General features: G+C 61.1%; 2 protein-coding genes across 2 annotated transcripts; both read left to right on the top strand.

Moving 5' to 3' along the window:
- The first annotated feature begins 3,423 nt into the window (after nucleotides 1-3,423).
- MC1R (melanocortin 1 receptor) lies at nucleotides 3,424-5,063 on the top strand. Its single transcript, XM_081216643.1, has one exon. It carries the CDS (start codon nucleotides 3,533-3,535, stop codon nucleotides 4,484-4,486), a length of 954 nt encoding a protein of 317 aa, XP_081072769.1. The 5' UTR covers nucleotides 3,424-3,532; the 3' UTR covers nucleotides 4,487-5,063.
- A 2,423-nt stretch (nucleotides 5,064-7,486) lies between these two features.
- TUBB3 (tubulin beta 3 class III) lies at nucleotides 7,487-15,677 on the top strand. Its single transcript, XM_081216652.1, has 4 exons — nucleotides 7,487-7,589; nucleotides 12,991-13,099; nucleotides 13,638-13,748; nucleotides 14,411-15,677. Exons 1-4 carry the CDS (start codon nucleotides 7,533-7,535, stop codon nucleotides 15,484-15,486), a joined length of 1,353 nt encoding a protein of 450 aa, XP_081072778.1. The 5' UTR covers nucleotides 7,487-7,532; the 3' UTR covers nucleotides 15,487-15,677.
- Nucleotides 15,678-18,943: the final 3,266 nt, after the last annotated feature.

The raw sequence follows: 18,943 nt of genomic DNA, 5'->3' as shown, positions 1-18,943 counted from the left end.
AGAGGTGTGTTTTGGAAAGGACGCTCGTCTTGGCAGCTCTGGGGGGTGTACGTGGCAGAGACTGGGGGGCACTTGATCCAGGGGTGAACGGACCGCAGGCTGGGGAGGGTGAAGGGGTGGGACCTGGTGCTCGAGTGACAGCTCAGAACCACACGGGCTGCCTGTGACTAAGGATCCTGTTTGGTTCTGGAACGATCCAGGCCACCAAGGTTGTGAACCCCACGTGCTACCCTGTACACTGGGCACCCTCCCAGCTCTGACCTCCACCCACAGAGGCTGCCCGTGTGCTCCAGGGTGCGATTGGGGCCCCAGGCCAGTCAGTGTGGCAGGAAGTGTGACCCAGCCCTCTCCAGCATGCACCCAAGTCCTGGTCCGTCGGCCCATCTTCCAGGAAGTCTGTGGCATTCTGATCGTGATGTGGGGTCACCTACTGCAGAGGCCTGTGAGGTCATCCTTCCAGCTGTTCCCGAGTCGGGGGCGCCTCTGTGCCTTGAACACCCGCAGCAAGGACAGGGCCCTGCAGACGTGGTTACCCCTCCCACCATCCACAGCCAGCTCGGAGACTGAGCCTGCCCTAGAACCACATGGTCCCCACCAGGGTGGCCTGTGATGAACTTCAGCAAGTAAGACAGTCTGCTGGGGGTCTTCTGGGAAGGGGATTGATCTCTGAAAATGACAGGCAAGCAAGGAGAGCTTGGCACCCTACCTCTTCCAACCTTAAATACTTTTAGGTGAGGATGTGATGTGTGGAGCTATAGCAGCCATCTTGCAACCAGGAATCAAACTTTAAAATGAAGAGCCAGTGTCCTGGGGATAGGGGAGCAGAGGCTGGGCCCAGGAGGTGATGAAACCGCTCAGCCCCCGGCCTGCTGCCCACCCGGTGCTCTGTCATGCTGCTCTGTCTAATGGGGGTGAGAAGGCAGCCACGGCCCTCACGTCTAGACACCTGCTGTAAAGGCTCAGCTGACCATTCAGGCCTTGCGCTGCCTGTGGATTGCTGATGGGTTGTGCTCTCTCCCATCAAGTCACACCCCACCTCAGGTCTTCAGCATGGGCACCAAAGGGTGGGCACAAAAGCGCCTCCTTTCCCCGAGTTAAAGGAAACTAGACAACCCTGGAAGCCAGACCCTGTGACCCAGCTCTGGGCCCGGTCTTCCTGAGATCTCTCCGTGGTGAGGGGAGGGGGCAGGGGCGCTGGCTGCACTCCCCGTGGCTGCCGTTGGGGGACCCCCGTGAAGGCAGGCCTCCCTGGCATGGCCGTGGCTAGACAGGCGCCCCTTGGCTCTGCAGGCAGGAGTTCTGCAGGCTCCAGCTCCCACGAGCTCCCTCACGTGTGCTGCGGGCCTGCTGCGGCCCTGACCCTGTTCTGGTGCTGGGGACCCAGCACTGAGACAGTTCCTGATCTCACAGCCTCATGAGTGGTCGGCACGTGGTCTCATGTGGTATGTCCTCTGGGGGTGGCCGCCCCCCCCCCACCTGTCTCTGGCCAGTCCTCACTTGCTTTCTTCCAGGGGCACTGGAGGTCAAGCGGGTAGGACTGGCCGCAGGGTTAGCTGTGGTTTCACGGGGCCGTTTCCCACGACTGTGACCAATCGCAGCTCAGCTGTACCTGCTATCCCCCTCCCTCGGGGTGAGAACCAGACAGGGAGTCTCGAGGCCTCCCCAGGAAGAGGGCTGTGGTCTCATGGCAAAGGCCGCCCAGTTCTCCTGGCCTTTGAAGTCTCAGGCTGGGGGCACTGGGTCTGGGGAGGCACGGCAATCTCAAAGGCCTCATTTATGGAGCCATGATGACACGTAAGCTAGAGACAGGACACTGCTAGCCCGGCGGCCAGGGAGTCCTGGGACTCACGTGGCAGAGACACCAGGGTCCAGGGCAGCGGTGCCAGCACCGCCCCCACCGTGGCTCCGTCTCGTGGTCCTGCCCTGGGACCCTTTGCTCCCTTTGGGGTTCTCCACCAGGAGGTGGGGCGCCCTGGTTCCTGTGGAGCCCAGGCGAGGCCCTTCTACCCCCCTCTACGTGGTGGGTGGGGGACCCGTGCACGGCCAGAAACAGGCAAACAGGTCCACCAGGGTGTAAAACGGTTTGGCGGAATCTACCAAAGCTGAAGGTGTGCCTCTGACCATGCGGTCCCACCCATGTGTCACCCAGCAGCAGTGTCTGTGACAGGGGCCCCCCAAACGCCCACGTGACCTGTGCGTTAACAACCGCTGCGTGCGTCCACAAGGGTTCTCAGTGCTGAGTGAGGAAGGGTCCAGAGTCCACGCGTATCAAGTTCCAAGACAGGCAAAGTTAACCGACGGTCGGGGCCGGGAGGACACCCCGGAGGGTCTGGTGCAGTCAGTGTTTGATTGACTGATTGGGTGCTGCGTTCCCGGCTGTATTTGGATGAGGTGTGCACCAACCTGCATGTTTATGATTCGTGTACTCTCGTGTACGACGCGCTTCAATAAATAGCACCAACAGAGGCAAAGGGGGAAAGGGCTGTGTGAGTCGTCAAGGGCAGGGAAGGGAGCTGACGCTGGTGAGCAGGTGCGCCCTCCCCCGTCTGCTGGGGGGCGCAGGATGGACCCAAACAGGAACATCACAGCCCAGCGCCTTCAAAGCACCAGACCCTCGGCCGGCCTCTGGCTTTCCCCACCCGTGAGGGGCCGGCCCTGCGGTCCACGCCCACCCCGCCCTTAGAGGAGGCTTTGTCATCAGCACCGGGCACTCTTTAGTGACAGAGTGCTGGCTCGGCTGCGGTGACCTTTTGCAGAGGCAGTGGGGGCCGTCGGGGGAGGTCTGGCAGCTCTGTCCCCGCCCCTGCCCCGGGAGGAGCCGGAGCGCAGGAAGCGGCTGGGGGTCCTTGGGGCAGGGCCGCCTTCAGTCAGCCTTTAACGTGGGGCAGGCGGGTGTGTGTGCGTGCGTGTGTGTGTGTTCCTGAGACAGGATCCGACGGCTTCAGGGAGGAGGTGGTCTTGCATCGGGCCTGGAAGAGGGCTGGAAGTCTCAGAGGCAGGTCCGGAGTGGGACCCCCGCGCCCGCGACACCTGGAGGGGGAGGTGGGCTGAGCACGGGCGCGGCTGGCCAGACTGCAGTGGTCTGAGCGCCAAGCTGCCGGGACAGCCCGGGTGCCAGCTGCGCCATCTGGCGGCAGCCCTCACGCTGAAGCCCGGGCACACGCCCATCACGGTGCCGCCCTCAGGAGGAGGGGCTCTGCGGATGACTTTAAAGATGCTGAGGAAGGCAGGAGGTCTCGTAGGACTGGAGGTAGCAAGAGGCCTAGAAATGTCCGGATCTGGGCGACCTCGCCTCCAGGGAAGAGAGGAGGTGGACTGAGGACCAGGAGAGAGACACTGAGCCCACAGGGCTGGCAACTGGGGGCTTGGGGTCCTGGCTGGGAAGTGACGACTCCGGTGGAGAGGCCCGGGGCCGTGCCTGGGCCGACATTTGTCCAGCCCAGGAGGGCGGAGTGTGAGGGGCCTCCCGGTGGAGCCATGAGTTGAGCGGGACCCTGAGAGCAAGGACCCCTGCCTGCTCCCTGGCAGGACGATGCCAGTGCTTGGCCCCCAGAGGCCCCTGCTGAGTCCCCTCAACTCCACGTCCCCAGCCACCCCCCGCCTCGGGCTGGCCACCAACCAGACGGGGCCCCAGTGCCTGGAGGTGTCCGTTCCCGAAGGGCTGTTCCTCAGCTTGGGGCTGGTGAGTCTCGTGGAGAACGTGCTGGTGGTGGCCGCCATCATTAAGAACCGCAACCTGCACTCGCCCATGTACTACTTCGTCTGCTGCCTGGCCGTGTCCGACCTGCTTGTGAGCGTCAGCAACGTGCTGGAGACGACCGTCATGCTGCTGCTGGAGGCCGGCGCCCTGGCCCCTCGGGCTGCCGTGGTGCAGCAGCTGGACGACGTCATTGATGTGCTCATCTGCAGCTCCATGGTGTCCAGCCTCTGCTTCCTGGGCGCCATCGCCGTGGACCGCTACATCTCCATCTTCTACGCCCTGCGGTACCACAGCCTCGTGACACTGCCCAGGGCGTGGCGGGCCATCGCGGCCGTCTGGGTGGCCAGCATCCTCGCCAGCACCCTCTTCATCGCCTACTACAACCACGCGGCCGTCCTCCTCTGTCTCGTAAGCTTCTTCGTAGCCATGCTGGCGCTCATGGCCGTGCTGTACGTCCACATGCTGGCCCGGGCGTGCCAGCACGCCCGGGGCATTGCCCGGCTCCACAAGAGGCGGCGCTCCACCCAGCAGGGCTTCGGCCTCAAGGGCGCGGCCACCCTCACCATCCTGCTGGGCACCTTCCTCCTCTGCTGGGGCCCGTTCTTCCTCCACCTCTCGCTCATCGTCCTCTGCCCTCAGCACCCCACCTGTGGCTGCGTCTTCCAGAACTTCCACCTCTTCCTCACCCTCATCGTCTGCAACGCCGTCGTGGACCCTCTCATCTATGCCTTCCGCAGCCAGGAGCTCCGGAAGACGCTCCAAGAGGTGCTGCAGGGCTCCTGGTGAGCTGCCGGGCAGAGGGAGGAGGTGCTGTCCTGCGGCCCAAGCCCTGGGTGGCCGGGGCAGTCCCTTGGCAGAGAGGACGGGCTAGGCCATCTCTGAAGGTGTGGACGCACAGACTCTCTGGGGCCCGGGAGGGGAACGGCACGAAGCTCCGGGAGGAGCTGTGGGGGATGGAGGAGGCTGGGGAGACGGCGGGGCACTGCCCACGTCTCTAGAGTCCCCCTTCTATCCAGAGACCCGCCGCACCCACTCTGGGGACTGCGCCCCCCCGCCCACTGGGATGTGAAGTGTGGTGGCAAAAGCTGTCGGCAGTGCTGCTCCAAGGACTCTGTGACCAGCAAGGAGGACGGCGTGGAGCCGCGGTGGGAGGGTGGGGCTTCTCTCTTCTAAGGCTCAGTGGTGACCGGAGAGCCAGGGCTCAGCCCATCTGTCGACACCGCACGCCCCCGGCAGACAGTGCTGGCCAACACCTGCTCTGGGTGAAGCGGGGGCCATCGGCCTGAATCGGGGACCAGTTCCCGGGCTCCTGGGGCCAGGAAGCCGTCGGTAATAAATTGTGTGCTTGGTGCAGCCCCCTTGCCATCTGTCTTGCCTCCTTCCAGAAGCTGCCTGAAGCTTGAGGTGGAGGGGTGGGGGCGAGGCTGAGGAGGGGGAAGGAAGGAAGGAGGTCCAGGAACCAGCCAGAAACCGTGGCTGGCCTGCCCAGGTGAGGAAACCACAGCCCCACCTGGGGGAGAGCGTGGAGAACCTGGCCACACCCACTCGATCCTGTGCCTTTGCTTTCTCTCGGGGGCGCAAACCCCAGCCCAGAGCAACTGGAGTTGGGCAGCCACTCCCCTGCCCCCAGCCACCACGATGGTGAAAAGACCCCAGCACTGTCCAGGCGCCCTCAACTGCAGCAGAAGCAGGACCACGGTGACCCATGTGTGACCCTGGCCAGAACGTGGCCCTCTCTCGGCCCAGTCCTGCAGCCCCTCGTCCGTATCCCTGCCTCGTCCAGCGGCAGGGTGGCCCGGAGGCTGCGGTCTGCTCTCTTCCAAGTACTGCCCTTCTGGGAGGAGGGTCAGGGCTCCACCAGCCCTGGGGAATGTGAGAAAAGGCCGCCCAGAAGGCGGTGAGGCTGTCCAGGGGCTGCAGGGGTGTCCAAGCCCCAGGGGAGTGGGCCTCTGTGGCGGACCGTGCTGACTGATGCTCGGAGCCCTTGGGTCCTCCCTCTGCTGCAGCCCTGGGCTGAGTTCCCACCCGCTTCCTCCACAGACACAGCATACATTCGACCCCCTTCCTGGTACAGGCTCAGTGGAGGAACAGTGGTGGTACCAGCCAACTCCAAGGCAGGTCTAGTAATGCCTGCAGCCCCTGCCACCCCCTGGCCAGCCACCCGAGCCCTGTCCCGGCCAGTTCCTGCCCGCCCACCACTGGCAGCTCCAGCCCTGACTGCTGACCTCGGGGCTGGGAGCTGGTTCCCAGCAGGGCCGGCTTTTGCTGGGAGACAGGATGATGAGTCAGCCTCGAGCCGGGCACCAGAGCCCTCTGGGGATGGAGGGAGAGCTGGCCTGGCCCGATGCCACCCTGCAGGGCGGCAGGGCCGGTGATGGGTCCTGGTCAACGGGATGCAAAGCTTCTTCCTTTGCTCAACAGGGAGGCGCAGCCAGCTCCAGGGAAGAGCCGAACGCTCACCAGGACCCCCTGAACGGGGACAGGGAGGGGCCCCAGGCGGCTGGAAGCCAACCACAGAAAGCCACATCATGGCCGTGTTGTGAGGGAGGGCGTCTCTCGAGAACAAAAGGCCCATTTCTAGACTTGCCAAACTGGGGAAGCTGCAAGAGGAGAAAGAGAGGGGCGCGCACACAGCTACACCACACAAGCAGTGTGAGCGCACAGACAGGAACAGGTCCGCACGCTGTGGCTGAGACCCTGAGGATTTTGTTACTGAAATACCAGGAGGACTTTATGATAGGCGGTTTCACTATAACGTCTGACCCCAGCAGACTGCTAGACCAGTGGGTCGTCCAGCCTCTGAACTGCGTGTCCACTTCACCGCCTCCCTTCTCTCCCTTGTGCGCACACCATCTCCCTACATAGCTCCCCCAGCCCACCGAATTTCCTTGGCCTCACTTGGACCAAGACTCCAGGGGTACAGGTGACATCGGGGAGAGTGAGTCAGACAGAAACCACTGCCCTCCCCCCCACCCAGTCAGTTCTGTGCCTGGCTTGTTTGTGTCCTTAGGACAATTCCTGACACCGATGTTCACTGAGCAGCAGCTACATGCCAGGTGCTGTGCCTGGCAGGGGTACAAAGCAGCCCCACCTGCTAGATCCATTTGGAATCTCATGGCAGCCCCCTGGGGAAGAAGGGGCAGGTGGCATCCCCCAGTGCAGAGAAGAACAGTGAAACTCAGAGCTGCCATAGCAACCCACCGCCACCCTCCTGCACTCACAGCCCTTCTGACTCAGACGTTTGGGAGCCCTGCCCCATGATTTCTTTCTTCTGGAGAGAAGTCGGTGCCTGCTGCAGCCTTTTCCTGGCTACCCCACCATTAAGGGACCCGGCAAAGCTCAGAGTACCTGGTCCGCCCCTTCGCGACCCAAGACAGGGAGCTGGGAGGCGTCCATGTTGGCCTTTCGGGGTGGGAGATGGGGTTGGTCCCTACACAGGTGTGGACAAGAAAGACCCTCCTCGCAAAGCCGAGGGGGGAGGCTGCCGCTGGGGTGGGATAGAGGCGGCAGCCGAGGGCCAAGGGGGCTTCTATTGTCCTCCCTGGAGCTCGCCAGCCCCTCCTTTCGGGTGCGCGGTCCCCGGACCCCTGGGGCGGCGGGAGGAGGCGCTGCAGCGCGCGGTGGAGCGGGGATGCGCGGTGCTGATGCTGCAGCCCTGCCGCATTCTGCGGCGGCGTCCCCGGATTGGCCGCGCGCGATGACGCCAGGCCGGGCGCGGCGGGCGGGGCCCAGCCTATAAGAGCGGGCGGCGGGGGCGGCAGATCCTCCGCAGCCAGCCCCGGCCCCAGCGCGTCCGCCTGCGTCCCGCAGCCGCCCGCCACACGCACCGAGCATGAGGGAGATCGTGCACATCCAGGCCGGCCAGTGCGGCAACCAGATCGGGGCCAAGGTGAGGCCGCGCGCCGCCCCCTGCGCCGGGCCCCGCACCCGGCGCGCATCCCGCGTCCCCCGCCCCTTCCTCGAGCCGGTCCCCGGGGGGAGGGAAGCAGGGAGGCGGTGCGCGCAGAGCCGCACCCCGAGCCTCACTCGCCACTGCGAAGCCTAGAAGAAAAGGATGGGCTTGCCCTCGCTGCGGGCTGCCGGGACGCCGGGTCGTCCCCTCTGCCATTCCCACCCCCGCCTTTCCTCTGCCCTTACCAGGGTTACTTCGGGCCTGCGGGAGCACAGCGCAGGTCAGCCGCTAAGCTCCAGCCACCCGCCGCTGCAGGTGCGGGGAGGTGGGGGGGCCGCTGGCTGGGCGTGGCCCTCTTCTCTGGGGTCACAGTGCGGCCTCGGGCGAGATGGGTGGGGTGGGCAGGTTTGGGTGGGGCTCGTCCCAAAGCCATAATGATCCCCCCGCCCCCGGCACGCCAGTAACTTGGTACCCTCCAAGAGTCCAGAGCCGCCCCATGCCCCCGCCTAGCTTTGACCACCCTCAGCTTCCTGGCCCCACCCTTTTCCTTTGTTGGGGGAGGAATTGGGCCCGGACTCGGGATGACCTTGGTTGAGGACTGGACTCTCCCTCAGCGTAGCCCTGCCTGGGCAACCCCTCGCCCCTCGCCACAGGGTTGGATCAAACCCACGTAGGGACCGCGAGTCTCGGGGTCGGACGTGGGAACAAAGCCGGGGTGGGCGGGTGGGGTCGAGAGCTACTTCACCACTAGGCCCCTCCCCTCCATTGTTAGCCCACCTCACAGATGTTGGAACTGAGGCGGGAAGGGGATGGCGTCATCCCCAGCCGAACCCAGGAGGCAGGTGTCCCGTCCCTAAGTCCGGGGAAGCTGTCCCTTGCCCAAGGTCACACAGCAAGTGGAGACAGAGCCTCTCCCCGCTCCGGCCGTCAGTCTCTGCAGATGCCCAGCGCGGGGCTCAGGCTGGGTGGGTGCGGCCTGCTGCCCGCTGTGCTGTCCTCAGGACAATATAAGGGGGGGGGGGGCGGGTGGCTTTGTCAGCACCAAGGCCAGGGACCCGGCGAGGGATGGTGTCGAGCTGGTTCCCCAGGGAGGCAGTGGGAGGAGACAGGTCCTGGAGGGGAAGGGGCCAGGAAAGGCTTCCTCTGGAGGCTGTTGCCATGGAAACCGTGCAAGAACAAAAAGCTAATTACAACAGGGCTGGGGCAGCCACGTGGCTGACATGTCAATTGCAACTTGGGCTCTAGGGTGGAGGCGCCTCGCATGGAGGGGAGGGCGTCGTGGGGAGACACCCTAATCACCGAGGAGACAGCTGTGCCTGCCTGAGGAAGGGGCTGGGGGAGGGGAGGCCTGGGGGACCAAGGCCTCAAATTAAATCAGGGCTCTGGGGGCTGTCACTGACAGCTGCCCTGGACGGGCAGAAGGGGCCATGGGCTCATTAATGTGGTCACAGGGACCAGGCCTGCCCCGAGCATCTGCTCCTCCGAGAGTCAGGGGTCACTGAGGGGAAGCAGGGCAGCCCGAGTCCCCCCATGAGCGTGGGGGCGTGGGGATCCTGTCCCGGGGCTTCCTTCTATGGCTGGACCCGCACTGATCACGCAGACGCAGGTTCATGCCCAGCTGCAGCCCCATGGGTGGGGGGCAGGGCAGAGGCAGCGGCCCGAGTGCTGGACAGTGGCGTCCGCAGAGATTTTTTCCTGCTTCAAGTGCAGTGGCCCTTGGGTTTGCCCATTACTTTTTATTCATTTTGCCTTAATTTCCTGAACTCTTGTTTGTTTTTAAAACTAATATCTGATCCTTTTTAACAGTGCAAAAGAGAGAGTGGTGGATTTGGGGGGGAGGGGGATCGTTTCTTCCTTTTCAACCGCTGCCCTTTGCAGTGACCAATGGAAGCAGTCTAGTGGTTCCTTCCGGTCTCCCTGCTCTGGAAAATCTCCAGAACCAAACTGGATGCGCTCACAGCGTGTGTGGGAATTTGCCTGCCCCGGCGCCCAGCACCTGCCCTGTGGACAGGCAGGCAGGCGTTCCTTGGCCATTTTTGTTTCCAGCTTCCGTACTGGTTGTGGCCTCCTGGTGGAGGGAGAGCAAACTTTTCTCGCCCGTCACCAGCAGTAGCTGACTGGGGTGGGCAAGAGGGGCTGCTTCCCCTGCTCGGGGGCGGGCTGCCCGCTCGGGGGAGGGCCTGGCTGCGGGTGGGGATGGGAGTGGAAGTTATGGAGGGAGGTCAGGGCGATCGGGGCCAGGAGAGAGCACGGCTCTCCTGAGAGGTGACATGGCAGCATTTATGACTCGTGACAATGACCACTGCGTGTTGGGCGCTGCACCTCTCGAGGCTGCGGTGGAGTTGGGTGTCGCCCTTCCCCCAAGGATAAAAAAAACGCCTGGGAGGGACAGGGCAGGAGTTTGAATCTAGGCCTGTGTGGACACATCAGGATGGGCAGGGAGACCCCAGCTCCCACAGTGGGGCGAAGAGTCTGGGGACCCCACCCTCCTCCCCTAGGGGGCAGGGCCGTCCTGGAGCCTTTGTCTGTGCCCAGCCTCTCGGCCGCTGGGCGGGGCCTCGGAAGGGCGGGCCCTGGCCCTGACAGCCAATGAGAAGAGGAATTTCCTGGTTTCCGCACCCCACCCCCACCCCCGCCCCTCCCAGTTGGGTCCTGTTGGTGCTCGCTGTGCACTGGCCAGGGAGGGGCATGGGGTCCTAGAGGGGCTTAACGCCCCCCCAGTCGGCCAGCCCTCCCTCCCGGGAACCACTGCACCCCTCTTGCTTTGGGCTCCTGCGCGCGCCCCGCCACCTCCCCCGCCCACGAGCGTAGGCGCCGCAAAGGTCAGCACTACGGACAGCGCCGCGGCGCATGCCCGCAGCTCAAGACAAAACCGTAGGGTCTGAAATAGGAGCCCTGGCCTGGACCCTGGGGTCCACGCGCCATCTGGCAGTTTTCTCATCTGTAGTGATGATCATAATTATTCTTTAATTTATAAAATAGTATTTTGTTATTTATTAAATGTTATATGATCTGTATATATAATCTACTAAGTTTTTATTTTAAATTACAATTCGTATTTGTTTTAACTACAAAAGCTAGTATTAACATATTCTCCTTCTAAAAAGTTGAAACATTGCAGATAAGGCTAAAGTGCCCATGTAAGCACCGCACCCCTCTCGGTCCCTCTCTTCAGGAGGACAAGTTATTTTCCACTATGCTAGTCCATCTTCTGTGCATATGCACGTATGTATAAAAAATATAGCATCTGCTGTGAGATTTTTGCTTTTACTCTGTATATCATTGCAATGTGCCTTTTCCCCTAAGGGTGTGCCTTGGAGATCTGCTCATACCAGTGATGATCTTTTATTGCAACACACTATTCCAAAGTATATAGATTTTTTTCAAGTATCTTTTATTTTATTTATCAGTGAATATGACTTTACAAATTTAAGTAACATCTAAGGCCTTTTAATTTTGTGAGGCCAACGTTTGCTGACTGCTTTTATGTGTCAGGCCTTGAGTCGACCACTTGAAGTGGGTATCATATTATGTCCACTTTACAGATGAGAAAACGGAGGTCCTGAGAGGTGGGGTCGCTGGCACACTGTCCAGTGCTGGGGTCTGCACTCACTCTGGTCTGCCTCCTGGAAGCCTATGCATTCCATAGAGGGGTCCAGAGAACTTTGCATAGATGTGTTGGTGGATCGGTGGCTGAGTCACTCTCTCCCCCTCCCACACTTGCCATCTCAAGCTCATCCCTTCTCTACAGGGGCTGTGGGTGTCTCTGAAGCCAGAGGTCTGGCGTGTCCCAGGGCTGTGGGAACCAAGGCCCCTGGCTCACACTCTCCTGAGGAGGGCATGGGGAACCAAGCAGTGGGAGGAAGCTCTGATCAGGCCCTGAATGCCTCAGTGACACCTCTAATTACAGCGTTAATACACACTTAAGGCAGAAAAAAAGAAGAAAACTTATTAATGACAAAAACACCCAAAGGAGGAAGAAGTCCAGCCCCCACCCTTGCTGAGAGCTGACCTCTGATAACAGTCTCTCTGGGTGAAATGCCAAGATTCTTCTGTACATTTTATAATAATGACAGTTCATACTTTTCAGGTTTTAAAATTTTTTTATTTTTAACTAATCTTTTTTTTTTTTTTTTGAGAAGTTAACATGTGCACGTGACAAAAATTCCGAAAGAACCAAATGGTGTGCAGTGCCAAAGCCTCTCCCCCAACCCAGGACCACTCTCAGGCATGGCTGCCGGGAGCAGATTTTTGAATGTCTTGTCAGAGATATCTATATGTAGATACGCACATGAAAACTGATTTCTAACTGCTTTTCTCACTGAGCAGTCTTTTCCCCAGCACATGACCCATATGTAGAGGCCCTTTGCTTCTTGGGGCCTTCACACCCGTTCTTCTGAGTCACCCCAACCCTGAAGGGCAAAGGGGAGGGGCACTGGTAAGTCACACGGTGTGTGACCACAATCTCCGGCCTGCATGGGCAGCTGTGCTCTGAGACAGCCTGGAAGTGCCCCTGGGGCGAGCACAGAGCACTGTGCAGCCTTCCCTTCACCCAGGGCGGGTGTCTTCGCTTGCTAGTAATCCCACACGGCACTCACCATCCACAGGCTCTGTGCAGAGTAACTTGCTTTATTCTTACAACAACCTGGCTTCATCATCAGGCCCACTGAACAGATGAGGCCACTGAGGCACAGAGAACCTTCAGGACCTGCCCAAGGTCACGCAGCTGGGAAGGGGTGGTCCTGCCTTGCCCCAGTCCTGAGAGAAGCGCGGTAGGTTCCTGCCCAGGGCGAGCAGGGCAGGAGGCCGTGGGGAGAGTGAGCCCTTGAAGCTGGGGCTGTGCGATCTCAGCTTGGACAGGCTGGGTAACCCCAGGCAAATGATTCCCCACTCAGGCCCCTGTGGTTCCTGTTGGCTGAGGCTGCTGATGTGCTGGACGCTGCCAGGCCCTGTCACTGGACGTCTTTGCCTCGACACTGAGGGGCACGCATATCCTGGACCCTACCTCCAGCACTTACCTTGTCTGTGCTTCAGCCTTCTCATCTGAAAGGAGGGAATTAAAAATGAAACACCCCAAGAGGGTGTTTATTACTCATGGAGAAGTGGACTCTCCAAGGCCCCCAGTCACCAAGTGCAGAGCTGGGTCTGGGGACCCGGGTCTGTGTCAGTTGAGCCCTGAACCACCCTGAAGGCTCTGGTCTCCATGGACATGTATACTTATTACGACAATTTTCTTACAGATGACAGAGCTAGGGGCTCTTTTTCAAAGTCACTCAAAGGGACTCGTGCAGGCTTTGGGTCCAAGCCCCTAATTTTGTACCAGGGCTTCAAGGCTACAGGAGGGAAGGGGCCTGGTGGGGGTCATGACCACCTACTGACCCCTCCGTTCCCCCTGCAGTTCTGGGAGGTCATCAGCGACGAGCACGGGATAGACCCCAGTGGCAATTATGTGGGGGACTCGGACCTGCAGCTGGAGCGCATCAGCGTCTACTACAACGAGGCCTCTTGTGAGCCCCCATCCTGGACCGAGGGGTGGGGTGGGGGGACCTTGACTGCTGGGTCCCAGCGTCTCTGCCCTCCTTTCGGTTGGCTGGCAGGTGCAACCAGAGACTCACAGAATAAAGACAGGGGATCCTAATAACCCTAGTGAGATTCAAATGTGTTTAATGGCCGTGAGACACACTCACAGTCCGGTGGAATGGCCAGGGCTGGACAGGGTCCCAAAGGCCCCTTCAGGAGGCCCATGGGAGGGTCCAGAGCAGGGGTTACCTGGAGAGGTCGGGCAGGGGCTACTCAGCAACTGGTGCGAAATGGTGTCTTTAGTGAACTGGCAAAATATTAACCTGCCCACGTAGACATGGGATTTGGTCCTGGCTGTCTGGATGTCAACCATGACTACCTTTTCACACATGGCTCCTGCCTCTCTGACCCCAGAGTCTGAGCTCTTAGGGTGAGAGCACGAGGCTGGCAGTCCGGGGCAGGACTTAGGGGGCAGGAGGGGCGCCTAGCTTCTGTGACCCACGTAACCCACCCCTCTGCCCTCAGCTCACAAGTATGTGCCTCGGGCCATCCTGGTGGACCTGGAGCCTGGAACCATGGACAGCGTCCGGTCTGGGGCCTTCGGGCACCTCTTCAGGCCTGACAACTTCATCTTCGGTAAGTTTCCCCTGCCCCAGCCTCTCCTGGTGGACCCCACTGCTGGCAAACCCAGATCAACAGAAACAAGGGCAGAGTCACCCCTGCCTGTGACCCTGCAGAGCAGACCTGATCTCCCCAATTTGCAGCTTGGGGCAGAGTCCCAGAGAAAGGGTTCTGTGCAAGAACAGAAAGCACTTGTGATTTCAAGCAGAACGATGTGTGAAACAGAGGCTTGAGCTCACAGGATCCTTAGAGAGACACCGGCTCACGAGCACGCAATGTTGCTGTGGTCAGGTCAGCTGTCCTCACGCCCTGAGTCTGGTGGCAGGGCCCTGGGTGCTCACACAGTGACAGGAGGAAGGCCACACCCCACTTCCACCCCCCAGCGCTCAGCACCCCAACTGATGGGCGTGCCCCTCCTCCCGACCCCGGGCTGTGAGGGATGCTGGGGGTTGCAGTTTACCCTTCCAGTACAGCCGGCCAGAAGGTGGGTGGACTGGAGGGGAGGGCTGATCGACTCCCCACACGGTGTGGCTGGTGCTAAGAGCCAGGGAGGGGTTGAGAAGGTGCGGGCAACCCCACTTCATGGAGGGTAAACAGGCACAGGGCTGCGACCGCGGTTGCCCTCAGGCAGGTACTGGAGGTCTGACCCCGTCCGTGTCCCCCTGCCCCCGTCCCAGGTCAGAGTGGGGCCGGCAACAACTGGGCCAAGGGCCACTACACGGAGGGTGCCGAGCTGGTGGACTCGGTCCTGGACGTGGTGCGGAAGGAGTGTGAGAATTGCGACTGCCTGCAGGGCTTCCAGCTGACCCACTCGCTGGGGGGCGGCACGGGCTCGGGCATGGGCACCCTCCTCATCAGCAAGGTCCGCGAGGAGTACCCCGACCGCATCATGAACACCTTCAGCGTGGTGCCCTCGCCCAAGGTGTCGGACACGGTGGTGGAGCCCTACAACGCCACGCTGTCCATCCACCAGCTGGTGGAGAACACGGACGAGACCTACTGCATCGACAACGAGGCGCTGTATGACATCTGCTTCCGCACCCTCAAGCTGGCCACGCCCACCTACGGGGACCTCAACCACCTGGTGTCGGCCACCATGAGCGGGGTCACCACCTCCCTGCGCTTCCCGGGCCAGCTCAACGCCGACCTGCGCAAGCTGGCCGTGAACATGGTGCCCTTCCCGCGCCTGCACTTCTTCATGCCCGGCTTCGCCCCGCTCACCGCCCGCGGCAGCCAGCAGTACCGGGCGCTGACGGTGCCTGAGCTCACCCAGCAGATGTTTGACGCCAAGAACATGATGGCCGCCTGCGACCCGCGCCACGGCCGCTACCTGACCGTGGCCACTGTCTTCCGGGGCCGCATGTCCATGAAGGAGGTGGACGAGCAGATGCTGGCCATCCAGAGCAAGAACAGCAGCTACTTCGTGGAGTGGATCCCCAACAACGTGAAGGTGGCTGTGTGCGACATCCCGCCCCGCGGGCTCAAGATGTCCTCCACCTTCATCGGGAACAGCACGGCCATCCAGGAGCTGTTCAAGCGCATCTCGGAGCAGTTCACGGCCATGTTCCGCCGCAAGGCCTTCCTGCACTGGTACACGGGCGAGGGCATGGACGAGATGGAGTTCACGGAGGCCGAGAGCAACATGAACGACCTGGTGTCCGAGTACCAGCAGTACCAGGACGCCACGGCCGAGGAGGAGGGCGAGATGTATGAAGACGACGAGGAGGAATCCGAGGCCCAGGGCCCCAAGTGAAGCAGCCGAGGGGGTGGGACGCGGCCGCGGCCGGGACCGAGAGGCCTGTCCCCTGAGCCATGTAGCCACTGACACACCCCTGCCCTTTCCCCCACCAGGCCCGCTCATGTCACCCTAGGGCTCCCAAGTGTGTGTCCTTTAGTATTTACAGCATCCCCGCCCTGTGTGAGTCTTCTCAGCTGTCTTCCGCCATAGGTCAAATCCATTTTGTGTGGCCTGTTTGTCTCTCTGCTTTATTATCGGCTCCAGGCCTGATGTTTTATGGTTTGTTTTGTTTTTTTTTTACTGGTTTGTGTTTATATCTTGGGGGGGATACTTAATAAATTTATTGCTGTCAGATACCCGTGCCTGGTGCCGGAGATTTCTTTTTATTCTGGAATGTTGGGGCCAGAGGGGTGAGGAGGGGCAGACAGGGAGGCCCGGTGGCGGGGGCAGGACAGAGCATCATTGTCTCCGAGTGGGGGCCGAGATGGGCCTCTGCTTGGAAACTGCAGCTGTCCCAAGGTGCAGCCCCTGGCAGGGGAGCTCCTGGTGGTGGTGCTGGAGAAGGTGGCCATGGCTGCAGGAAGCCCAGGCGTGCTCTCAGGCGACCCGGGACAAGCCCCAGTCCCCTCCAGGGTGACTCGTGCTGCAGAGTTTTCCTCTGGCTTATCCAGGTGCTAGACGTTAGAGGCAGGCAGCCGAGACCCAAAGGGGAGTCAGGAAGGGGGGACCTTGAGGACTCCCCCGGAAAATGTGGTGTGTGGAGGGCTGGGACTTGAGCCCTGGGGAAGGGCGGGTCGGGTCAGTGAGTTGGCACAGCACCCCGCGCAGCCGGGCCGGGAGCGAAGTTCTGGCCCACACGCCCCGTGGCGGTCGTTTCCTCTGGCCGCAGGGCGCCCAGGGTCGCGCTGGAAGGGGAAACCTGGCCGCCCCCTCCTCGTATAGGGAGAGAAGTAGAATCCCAGAGGCGCTGCCTGCCCGGGGCCCAGGTGAGCCTGCGCAGAGTTGGACGGGCCCAGACCCTCTGCCCTTGGCCTCCCCACACCCCACCCCTCGAAGCCAGGGTCTCATCAAGCCCAGCCCCCCCGGGACCCCCCTGCACCCCACCCTTCTGTGTGGATACCCGGGCAGAGAGAGGCCGAAGGGGCTGATCTGGACCAGGGAATGGAAGCCCCGAGAGGGCCGGCATCCAGGGCTCTGGCAAGAGCAGATACTTCCAGGCGCCTGCTCCAGGCCAGGCCAGCTCTAAGCCCGTCGCGCGGCTGACCCTGAAGGACTGTGCTCGCCCACCTCACACGCAAGGCGGCCAGGTTACAGTGAGTGTGACTGCTGTGTGTGAGGGTCTGGGCCCTGCACTGGGCCCTCCTCTCTGGGTGGCGAAGGCCCCGACTCCACGTCCACGGCAGCTTCAACAGGGCTGCGGCCTCCATGCACTGCGGGGGAGGGGTGTCCACAGCTCAGGTTCTCAAGGGGCTCAGTGACCCCCAAAGACTTGAGTCCCCTGCCAGGTGTTGACAAAGTTGCTCCCGATAGCCAGGTGCTCATGCTGGGTCCCCCGGTCCATGGTCTTCCCGGGCTCTCTCCTGAGGGGTGGAAAGCTGTGCCTTGTTTAACGTTTACAGTGAGGCCACCAGGTTTCCAGGCAAGAAACGAGGCTCAGAGACGTGCCATTGGCAGGTGGCACAGCCGGGGTTCCGGCCCAGGCTGTGTATCTCTCCACTTTGCTTAAAGTGGCCACAGATCCACTTCCCTCCTGAGCACCTGCACCTGTGAGAACTTCGTCCTGGCTCGGGTCACTTAGATGAAGCTGGCCTCCTTGGGCCGCCCTGCCTTGTCCGCCTAGACTGCAGCCCCGCTCTAGCACTCACAGTGGCCTAGGACGCCTCTGTTGCTCCCCGGGGTTACCCTCCTGCCGGGGGGGGGGCTTGGCGCCTCCTTCCTCCAGCCCTCCCTCCTCTCCACCTGCTGGGTCCCTCGGCCCCGTCCCTTGAGCCTCCGGCTCCCTTTCTTATGAGGGGCCACTTCGTTCTCTCCTGTTTCCCTTAGTCCTAGCCTCACTCCTGCCCCTACGTCGCAGACACTGTGGAGCAGAGACAAGCCAGCCCTGGGCTCTGCGTGCAGTCCCGACCCACAGCATCCCTGAGCGAGGTGAATGGCTGTGCTTTATGTCAGTGCATTTCAGAGCGGTTCGCTGTGCACCTGAAAACAGGAACACACGTGGAAAGTGGCTGGAACAGCATGTGGCCCATAACAAAAGCCCTAAGTGTTAGCTCTTACATGCCTGTTATTGGTGAGGCGAGATTATTTGCAGGGTTGCCTGGACAGGAGGGGGCAGGAGAAGCCCGCTCAGGGGCTACTCAGTCTCACCTGAACCTCCCAGAAGGGCTCTGATGGCCCAGTGCCATCCAGTATTGACACCACTATTGGATGGCCTTTGGGGCCACCTACCTCGTTGGCTGTTTTGCCTTCAGGTCCGCCTGTCCCTTTCAGCCTGGGTGATGGGGCCAGGGGCATCCAGACCTGGGCACACTCCCGGCCCTGACCCTGCGCCCTCAGCCTGGCATGCAAGGATGCTCAGGGGCCAGGAGATGGCCTCACCCCCAGGGACAGGGCTGCCAAAGCAAATACAGGACGCCCTGTTACATTGGAATTTCAGATGAAGAACAAATAACATTCCACTTGGGGACATGTTTATACTAAGCGATTATTCCTCAGTTACAAAATCTCGTAATCTGAGACAGGGGTCCCTGGCAGCCCCACAGCTGGGCCCGTTCTGGGGGCCAGGCAGCCCTGAGCTTTTCATCCACTAGGTCACATGTCCCGGCACACTTGTGAGGCAGATGCTTCAGAGGAAGAGGCCGAGGCCTGGAGACAGGCAAAGCTGCCCAAGACCCCAGCCTCCAGGGGCAGGGACACAATTTGAACGGAGGATGCTGGAGCCGAGTCATCATGGTTCCCACCACCCCTGGGGGACAACGACAGCTTGAGAAGGGGGGCAGTGAGTGTGGAATGGAGGTGACCGTCCACTCTGCCCCTCTCCCTGTGGCAGGGCGCTTCCCCTGTCTAGGGCACCTTCCCCAGCTGCAAAGAACACGTCCGCTCATATTTTAGGAGTTGGAACTCCATATAGATTCAACTGAAAGAAGACTTAGGCTCTTAAAATTCTTTGAAAACGACTTGCTTAGATAATAACAAATGAGTGGGTACACATACGAGTGCTATAAAGCTCCGCACATCGAGACCACCACATGCAGGGGCTGCTGCCAGCACAAGTGTGGGGTCCTCCCCAAGAGAGGATGGGCCAGGGCACCAGGGCTTTGGGGGAAGGATGGAGCCAAGCAAAATTGAAGGGAATCAAGTCACCGTGGGCTGGGTGTGATGACATCCACCTCAGACCAGGACTTCGAAGCTGACTAGGATCCCGTTTCCTGGGGAACTACAGAGTTCAAGTATTAATATACATGGGACATTGGTG

This window comes from Mesoplodon bidens (genome assembly GCF_964165515.1).
Source record: "Mesoplodon bidens genome assembly, chromosome: 18".
NCBI lineage: Eukaryota > Metazoa > Chordata > Mammalia > Artiodactyla > Ziphiidae > Mesoplodon > Mesoplodon bidens.
This window is presented reverse-complemented; position numbering and strand designations above follow the sequence as displayed.

Bases quoted from the DNA above. Each gene is read 5' to 3' on its own strand.
- MC1R (XM_081216643.1), top strand. From the start codon at position 3,533: ATGCCAGTGCTTGGCCCCCAGAGGCCCCTGCTGAGTCCCCTCAACTCC.
- TUBB3 (XM_081216652.1), top strand. From the start codon at position 7,533: ATGAGGGAGATCGTGCACATCCAGGCCGGCCAGTGCGGCAACCAGATC. The intron at 7,590-12,990 runs GTGAGGCCGCGC...TTCCCCCTGCAG, and splicing joins GCAACCAGATCGGGGCCAAG to TTCTGGGAGGTCATCAGCGA. The intron at 13,749-14,410 runs GTAAGTTTCCCC...CCCCCGTCCCAG, and splicing joins GCCTGACAACTTCATCTTCG to GTCAGAGTGGGGCCGGCAAC.